Here is a 9592-nt window from a genome sequence, read left to right on the forward strand (position 1 = left end):
GAATAAATTTCTCATCAAATTTTCGGGGGAAAAAAGATACGAACTTACGCTTCAGATCTAATTGTTACTTAAATGTAATTTTTAAATCATTTAAGATTAAGGAGATAACGTAGATTTTGTTACTCAGTCCGCTATCTAACGCGCTACAAAATTTAATACAATCCGTACTTCGTCTAATTACAAGACATGTCATATACAAAACAAGTTTATAAAAGTTATATTTTGTACAATTTCGATATCATTCCTGCTTCTTCTAGCGCGCCGTAGGCACGAAATATAAACAGAAGCCATTATGCTCGAGAATAAACGTTGATAGAGCAACGAGATAATTTTCAATTCGCTACGCGGGAGAGAAAGAAAGAGAGAGAGAGAGAAAGACAAAGGGAGGATGAAAATTGTTTTTCTTAAAGTCTATGGTTTTGATTTTCTCTCTTTATCGCGCTTACTTTCGTAAGAGGAAAAAAGAGGGAAAGATCCGACAGAGAGATCCAGTCTTGCATATTATGTCATAATAATGCTCAGCGGAAACATGTGACTAAAGCTTTTCCTTGTTCGCGACGTGTAACCGTTTCGCCTCGCAGACGATTTATAAAATAGTGATACAATAAAACATCTCTATTCTGTTCCCTTTTATCGCGGGTCTCTCTCTATTCTGGAACAGTCGTCCTTGTGTAAACTAGAATTCTCTTGTGCCGCTCTTTCTCTACATATTTGTTGCATGATCGCGTGATTTAGAATGAGAAAGAAAGAATAAAGAGATAGTTCGGTCCCGATGATTTTCCAGAATAGAGACACTATTGTACACGATACTGGTTAATATAAAAACGATTTCTTCCTACCGACTAATACTATGCATATCATTATATTATGGTTAATTAGATTGTACTTCAGATGTTTATAGCTTTAGAGCTACATTAGCGTCCGCCGCTTTGTCGAGACTCGAGATTGGCAAGCAAACGCGGTAATAATTTTACCGATATTGTTGTATTTACTTACACGTATATTGGTCCCTAACATAAAACTTCACTAATAAACCGTTGTACAATAATGTGCTTTAAATTAAAGACGAAGAAGGTATCTAGCCTCTGTAACTACCGTTTTATCTTAGCCGGAGGAAAGCTATTGCATATATATTTAAAGAATACTTAGTACGTACTTCAACATTTATCTTTGTACTTCAGTCATTTGTTTCATTTTTTCTGCATGCTGATGCTCAAGTTTCTTGGCTTTCGTGGCGTACTGCTCGTCGTGCGTCCGAAAGTTTTGTTGTGCTTCTTTGATGGCCTTTTTGTATCCTTCCTCAATACGTTTACATTCGCGCGACAGAAACTCCCGATTCTCCTCCGCATATCTCTAAAATTCGAACACGTCATACGCCTATATAGAAAAATAATCAATAAATGCTGATTCTCGTATACACACCTTGTAATTGTCCGCGGTCTGTTTCGCTTTTTGATATTTGCTCCTCACATGCTTCTGTTTGTCCAGCAACCTCTTGAGCTCACTGCTCAATTTTTTCTCGGTAGATTTCAGCTTCTGTATCTCCTCGTCTTTCTCTTTCTCCTTAGCTTGACTCTCTTTTAGTTCAGCGATCCATTTGGTCATTATCTCGGTCATGTAGTTTCTGTCCTCCTCAACTTGATTCTCCTTCATCTTCAAATCCTCCTTCAGTTTCTCGATGTGCAGCCTTCGCTCTTGCAGCTCTTGGTTGTACATCTTTAGCTTACTTCCTATGATTTGAGTGACCTCCATCTTCTCAGCCAGTATCCTATTCTGCAGAGTTTCCATCTGCCGATCCTTCTCGCTGCACTGTTTTTGCAATTCTAATATAGTAGTTTTATACTTTCCCTCCAACTCTTCCAGCTCCTTTCTATTCTGCTCTCCGATCCCTCTGAGCTCCTTCGCTACTCCCTGCTCCATCTCTTCCCGCACTTCTTTCGCCATGATCTCTCTCATTTTCTGAAAGTCCGTACTATCGCTCGTACTACGAGGAGACAGATTCAATTCCATAGACATTTTATTCTGGCTCTTGACATATTGCTCGAATTGCTTGGCTTGATTTCGCAATTTCATCACCAGCTGATCTCTCTCGTCTTTTATCCTCTCGAAATCTTTTAACAGTCTGCCCAGTTCTTCGTCTTTGCTTCGTAGATCCTGCTCGAGCTGTTGTATCCTCTGTTCCAGCGCCGCTGATTCGTTCGCACGTCCTCCCTCTTTCGAGTTATTTAGCCTGGATAATTGTGCGACTATATCTTTGTAACGCGAAAGTTCCTTCTCTAACTCACTCTTCGAATTTAATGTATTTTCACCGCTTTTCCGTAATTTTCCCTCGAAGCTACCAACTTTCTTTCTCATGTCAAAAAGTTCTGTTTCTAGTTCAGAGATCTTCTTTTTACAAGTGTTTCTCTCACTGAGCAGACTATCGCATTGATTTTTCAATGTCTCGTTCTCCGCTTGAAACCGAGCAATTTTTAACTTTACGTCATCCGAGTCTTCCAGCTTCGCGGTACGTTTCAAATTTAATATTTCCAAATCTAATTTAGAAACTTTTGCGAGAAGATCCTTTCTCTCACTGGCAATTTTCTCGTATTTCTTCTTCCACGTTTCCTGCGTGATCTCCATTTGTGCTATTTTCAATTTAGCATCATTCAACTCGGTTTGATAATCAGATAATTTTTTCTGTTCTTGCACAGCGATTTGAAGTTTCTCTTCCAAGCGTTTGCAATCTTCCTCCAACTATAATAAAACGGATTAATATTATTCAGAAGCATAAAGATTAGATATTTCAATATAATATAATTGAATCTCAAATATAACAACTTTTCGTACAATTTCAAAGTTTTGAAAAGCTTGTAAAGATTTATTTCATACCTGATTAATTTTTTCTAAATGTTCAGAACAATGATCCGGCAGAAGAAAACTTATTTCTTGATTCGGGTGCGCATTTCTTAGTTCGTGTAACGCTTCTTCTTTCGCTTGAAATAAAATATTGATTAATTTAAAACAAACTTTCTTTGCAACATTTATTGAAGCTTTCCATACAAGATATTTCGCCTCCCACTTTATACCTACCTCTTTCTATTTCTAAATGTATTTTTTTTACATGATCTTCCTTTTTTCTTCTTTCGTGCACCAGATCTTTTTCCAATTCGATTATTTTACTTTTGAAATCCTCGCATTCCTTAGTCAACCTATCACACAGTTTAACCTGTGTTTGTAATTCGCTTTCCAACTTCTCTACGTCTTTCTGATGCAATTCCATTGCAGCGTATTTATTTTTCAGCGTTTGAATTTCATTTTTATGCTCGTTTATTAATTGTTCTTTCGTTCCGCATACATCTATGTACAATTCTTTTACACGGTTTAACTCTTTTTGCGTTTGCTCTAGTTGTACACTAGAAATAGAAATTCCATTTGTACACATGTACATTATCAACAATACTTATCAATAACATTTTTATCAAATTATATAAATAATGATTGAAAGCTATTACAAAAATAATACTTACGATAGTTGTACTATTTCCATCTGTGCTTCTTGCTTCACTCTCTCCACGGCTTTAGCATGTATCTCCAGGTACTCTTTATTATACTCATCGATAGCTTCCTTTTCTTGTTGCTCCATAGTCTCCTGATGCATCTTTCTAAGTTCCTCCTGATTAACAGCTACAGCCTCCTCTAATTTCTGTTCCAAATTAATCTTCTCATCGCGTAACAACTCACACTGCTTCCTCACGTCATTCAAGTGATCCGAGAGTTTCTGTATTTTAGCATTTGCTTTCATGGCCTCGTCTGTTAATACAGATTTCAATTCTTGCTCCAATTCGTTAATTCGTTTGGCATACCGTGCCGCTTCCTGGCGGCATGTGTCAGCTAATGTCAAAGCTTTGTTTAAGTCCTTTTCTTTTTGTGATAGAGTATTCTCCAAACGGGTTATTTCTTTTCTCTTTACAGCTTGACCAGCCAAACATCTAAACAAAAATAGTAGTGCATTGAAAAATTAACGACAAGATAACATCATATTTAATTAGGAAATGAAGATTTAACCGAGAAATATATTTAAATGACATTTACCTATGTAATTCATTTCTCAACTTATTTGTAACGTCATCAACAGGTATCGTTTTTGACTTATTATAAAGTTCACCTAATTTCATCTGTCTAATCGAGTCGGATTCATCCTCCAGAGTAGTAGCCAATAACGAATCGTATTGCGCTACGTCACTTTTAACTTGCTCCAGTTTATTCTACAAATAAATAATGTAATATAAAATTTCATCGAAAAAATCAATTTCTCATAATTAACGTAATCTATATTCCAAAAAGATTGGCGTAGAATTTTGTAAATTACCTGCAACTCTTGTAAGGTTTTATGCAGTTCTTTCTTTTCTTGAGTCAACATTTTCACTTGCGCTTGCAACTGCATCACCTGCTGAACGTTACTGGTGGCCATGAGATCGCCACATTGAGTTTGACTGTCTTGCAACGCTTGCGCCAATCGATTCATGGTGTCACCCTTCTCTACCATAAGAGCTTCATGTTCTCTTCGTGCATCATCCAATTTATGTTGAAGCGCGACACATGATGCTTCCTATTAAGAATTAAATAATATAAATTAAATAAAACAAAATTAAATCTATGAATTATACTTGCAAAAGTGTACAAAACAATAAAAAAGAAAAATGAAAGTTTATTATAATTAAAAAAAAATTAAACGTCTAAACGGCTCTAAAAATTTACCAAATCTGTGCATATAAAAAACTGTGTCGAAATGTAAGTTATAAAAAAAGATCAAAAATAATTTTTTTTTTTGCAATTATGTAATTACAAAAATAATCAACAGAGACTTGCCCAAACATTATTGTTGCCAATATCCTTATTGAGCAGCTATGGCAAATATGATTATAGGGAGGATACGTATGTGAAATGTGTATCTATAATTTACAAGCAAAGAATTTGATAATACCTTATCGTTCAATTTTTCCGTAAGAACGTCTATCTGCCTCTGCATATTTTTCATCTCTACCGCGTGCTTTTCCTGCGCCTGCTTCAAAAACTTCTCGTGTATCTTGTCATTCGTTTGCAATACCTGTACTCTTTCCAGTACAGCAATCTTTTGTTGCAAATCCATGACAGAGCCCCTTGCGATATTTAGTTCTTCCGTTATCTATAAAAACAATTTTTTTTAACATTGGTGGATTTAATATCAATAAGAATAGAATATATAAATATGTATTTTACTTTGTGATTTGTCTTTTCCAACACCGCATTCCTCTCTTCCAGAGATTTCATTTGATTTTGCAGATCAACTATCTCGGCCTTGGCATCGACTAAAAAAATTAAAGACTCAAAATAAATTGACAAAATAAACATCACCCCGTTGGGATGACATATGGTTCTGTGTGAAAGCAGTCAGCTTGTAATCAGTGGATTCTGGGTTCGATCCCGAATCTCATCCCATATATGCCTCAGTTTTATAAGCGGATGATTAGAGAGTTGAAGGATATGAGTAGAAAAGTATAAAGGAACGATAATTTATTTCGGGAATCCACATTCATAATATCAATGTGATTCATAATAATATCAATGTGAATCATAATATCAACGTGATATTATATTGCTAAGCGTACAAAATGTTAAATTAATATTACTTTGACGAAGACTGTTTGATAATATCGTCAATAATGCTAATTAATTTCAGTATTTTCTTGAAAGTTTTAAATGACTTGACGATCTTTTCCTTACCCAATGCCTCTTGCGCTTGATTCCTCGATATGTTAGTTCTATCGACTTCTGCCTGTAACAGCATCAATTGCCTGCTCATCTGACTCTTCTCGTCCTCCTTTTCCAGCTGCAACTGCTGCAGCTCTTCCGTCAAGCGGTTGATCTCCCTCATTCTGACCATATACATTATTTCCAATTGCTCCTTGCTATCATACTCCGCCGTTTTGTATGCCGTGTCGTCGTCTATTGGCCTGCCATTCGGACTAGTCTTATAGCAATGATTCATGTGATCCGAGGTAGCGTTGTCGCCTCCGCCAAACTCATGAATCTGCTTACTTTGTACATTATGTTCATACGCGTCGTTAATACCGTTATTGGAGTATTTCCTGGGTACGTGAGTATTGTAATGATTGGATGGGGTCTCGTAGTTGTGAGGATAACTCTCACCGAACGTACACTCCTCGGCCGCCTGCGGGTGCACCATCTTGCGGGGATATCCGGTTGGCGGTTTCGCTAATTCGTACGGCGTATTCAACACGGTGTTGTTGCTGTCGTTGAATCTGTTGTTACCGTACGGCGTCCCCGTTTGCCTGTACAAATCGAGGTCGGACTGCGTGGTCCCACCGCCGGTCTCGGAGTCGGATCTATGATTCGTTATCACATCGCGATCGTAACTGTTCAGATTATCCACGCGATCGTAAACACCAAATTCCTTTTGCAGATGCACCTGACCTTTGGCAGGCGTAACCGAGTCCAGGCCAGAGTTGACCGTCGTATCGGTATGGTCAATCGTGTCTCTGGTGTTGTCATTCTGATAATGACTGCTGTTGATGGAGCTGACGTCGTCGTCATTTTCCAAATCGTCAAACTCCTTGTTCAGGCGGTCCCGAATCTAAAAGAATAACAAATACATTAAATTCCTTTTTGTTTATGCTCCTTTACCTTTTATTGCAAAGAGTAAAAATCTTCTAAAGCCTTGATCAGACGGATTGGGATTGAGATTGGATTGAAATTTGACCAATTAGAGCAAAGTTCACTAGACTTAAAGTTAGTTTTCTTTATTCTGATTGATTAAATTTCAATCCGATCTCAATCCCAATCCATAGTCCGATCACAGCTTAAGATTGCATGCAATTTTATACATAATTTCTCCTATCATGTAGGACAATATGTGCCATATGTCAATGTATCTTAATCTATCAATATATCATAATGTCAGTGTATCATATACGTTAATATATCATGATATATCAATTTTTCTGGTGATAAAATCATGCGGTATCATTGCAAACTTTCATCCGCTCTCTTCCATCAATAATAAAACTGTTCAACGGAGGAAGAATCCTCTATACAGGGAGTCCCATACAATGTTCAGATTGTTCTCCTAGCACAGAGGATAGCGGTAAGTATATCTCGAAAAATTTCTCCGCGCCAAAATACTACTACTAGTGGGCCTTGCTCATCGATTTCCACCTTCTCCGCGCTATGCAACGCAACGATACAGACATCCTCGTGCGAGATATCCGCAGGCAAGGATTTCCGCGCGAGTATATCTTTCCAGGCCGACAGGCTCATCTCCACGCGGGGAAAAACGTGCGGCGTTACCTCCTCGTTGAGTCGCCTCTTGTCCTCCTGCTCCTCGTCCTCCTCGAGTCTCTGCGCCACCGTGTTCAGCTGTATGCTCTCCGAGCCCTGGAACAGGCTCAGCCCCGGGCCCGCCTCCATGCCCCGGGCTAGCTCTCGCTCGTGGCCGGGCTCTCACGACGGACTCACGGCTCTCACGGACGCGTCTATTTTGCGCAGCATATTTTTGTTTATAACGCCATAACATAACCTAGACGCAACAAGTGGGTCACGGTGCGTACACACGGTATATTACGTCGCGGCGGCGCGGGCGCGGGCGGTGACGGTGGCGGCGGGCCCCGCTATCGCGTCGCGACGACGGGGGTTACTGGAGGGTACGCGTCGCAACGCGCACATCCCTCGCGGGGAATCCACGGGCGTGATTGCGGAATGCCGCGGCTGTGTTGCTGCTGCGGACGCGGACGCTGCTGCGCGCGATTACTCGCACCCCACGCCGCCGTATATACCACGCACATACGCGAGAATCCTCGGAGCGCGCGCGCTTGTAAACAATCCGCGGAGAGTCGGTCTCGCGCGCGAGCGGTATCAAGCGGTATATCGTAGTACGTACGTACGGGAGGCCCGTATATTGCCCGTACGCGGAAATGGGCTCCCGCGGACCGTCGCTCGACTCCGATTGGCTCGACTCCGCCGCTTGACAGTTATCACCAGCTATCACTAGAGCGCGACCGCCCATTTAGCGCCTCCAGTTTCGAACGTCCTTCTTGAAATAACTAGAGAGGATAGAGTTATAGCTTATTAGTATTTTTAATTAAATATTTATGTATACTTTGACTCTTTAATAAAAATATAATCTTCAGATGTTTTCGAATCTTATATTACCTCTTCCATTGCAGGCAATATGCAGCAACAATTTTGATTTAATTGTTATCAAGAATTTATTCTGTTTGACAAATTTCATAAAATAATGAAACTCTATTATTATAAATAATTATACATTATAGGCTAATAGATTTTTCATCATCGAAATATAATATTTCACCGAATTATAATTTCGATCAAGAATTGGCTATCAGACTACTTCAGTATCGGATCAAGAATTTTTATTTCCACTTTATAAAATGGAAAACTGAGCGAGAAAGCGCGTTTTTGCCTGCGCGCGGTTAATTAGTGTGGTGTTTGGTAGGGCACATGCGGCCGCCACAAGACCCCCTCACGGCCCCCTATCTAGCACGATATCCAATATCCACGGACAGTACGTAGGCCAGTCAAATTAGACATTGAGGTCTCAAGTGATGCGAACTTTTTTATTCCTTTTTAGGCGTGTTGGGGATGTTTAGAAAAGCTTATTTCTGAGTTGTCGTATCATTTGACCCAGTGCTTTTTGAGGGGGGGAGGGAGAACCTAAATTTTTGCGGTTTTTTGCATTTATCTCGTTTCGATTAATAGATAGCACTTTTTCGCTCCTGAGAAAGTTGTAGGGCTTGAAAAAACAAAGAAAATTAGCGGTGACTCGTTCCGATTCGTTAAAAATTGAGCCCAGGGGAGCCTCCGGAAGTCGCGCGTGTCGAGCCGAGCGTTCGGAACTCGGCGCGTTTTTCGCTTCTGTCTCTTTTCTGATAAATGCAATGTTATTACTACATTATGAATATATTTATTTACAATTAAACATTTAAGTGCGCAATAATTAATGTAACTGAACACTTTCTTAAATTAAAATGACTATTTCGTGCCGATCACATGACTTTCGGGCTCTCTACTGTATGCAATTTTCAATGAATTTCGATGTAATGTGCGGCTAATGGTAGGTATTTTTATCCTCTACAAGTTTTATAGTAGCCATTTTTCGATTGCATTTATCAGAAAAGAGACAGAAGCGAAAAACGCGCCGAGTTCCGAACGCTCGGCTCGACACGCGCGACTTCCGGAGGCTCCCCTGGGCTCAATTTTTGACGAATCGGAACGAGTCACCGCTCATTTTCTTCGTTTTTTCAAGCCCTACAACTTTTTCTCGAGCGAAAAAGTGCTATCTATTAATCGAAACGAGATAAATGCAAAAAACCGAAAAAATTTAGGTTCTCCCTCCTGCCCCTCAAAAAGCACTGGGTCAAATGATACGACAACTCAGAAATAAGCTTTTCTAAACACCCCCAACACGCCTAAAAAGGAATTAAAAAGTTCGCATCACTTAATTAAGAGCAAAAGCCTTTTTTTTTGTCTAATTTGACTGGCCTAACGGACACTCTCCGGAGCTCCGGTTTTGTTCCGGTGCGTGAGTGTGGAC

At 39.5% G+C, this 9592-nt stretch overlaps 1 protein-coding gene across 2 annotated transcripts; it reads right to left on the bottom strand.

The window, feature by feature from the left end:
- Positions 1 to 395: 395 nt before the first annotated feature.
- On the bottom strand, positions 396 to 7955 carry LOC112466634 (centrosomal protein of 152 kDa-like). 2 transcript variants are annotated; one of them, XM_025034833.1, is made up of 12 exons: positions 7330 to 7955; positions 5746 to 6616; positions 5242 to 5330; positions 4967 to 5167; positions 4852 to 4887; positions 4352 to 4591; positions 4075 to 4247; positions 3510 to 3971; positions 3073 to 3395; positions 2872 to 2975; positions 1423 to 2736; positions 396 to 1353 (listed from the first exon to the last, which is right to left on the bottom strand). In XM_025034833.1, the coding sequence occupies exons 1-12, from the start codon at positions 7447 to 7449 to the stop codon at positions 1165 to 1167; spliced, it is 4122 nt and encodes a 1373-aa protein (XP_024890601.1). In that variant the 5' UTR covers positions 7450 to 7955; the 3' UTR covers positions 396 to 1164. The 2 variants fall into 2 exon arrangements, with proteins under 2 accessions (XP_024890601.1, XP_024890602.1); XM_025034834.1 differs by lacking the exon at positions 4852 to 4887 and having other exon boundaries at positions 7330 to 7954.
- Positions 7956 to 9592: the final 1637 nt, after the last annotated feature.

The sequence above is a fragment of the Temnothorax curvispinosus genome, unplaced genomic scaffold (genome assembly GCF_003070985.1).
Source record: "Temnothorax curvispinosus isolate PA1 unplaced genomic scaffold, ASM307098v1 QBEX01016430.1, whole genome shotgun sequence".
NCBI lineage: Eukaryota > Metazoa > Arthropoda > Insecta > Hymenoptera > Formicidae > Temnothorax > Temnothorax curvispinosus.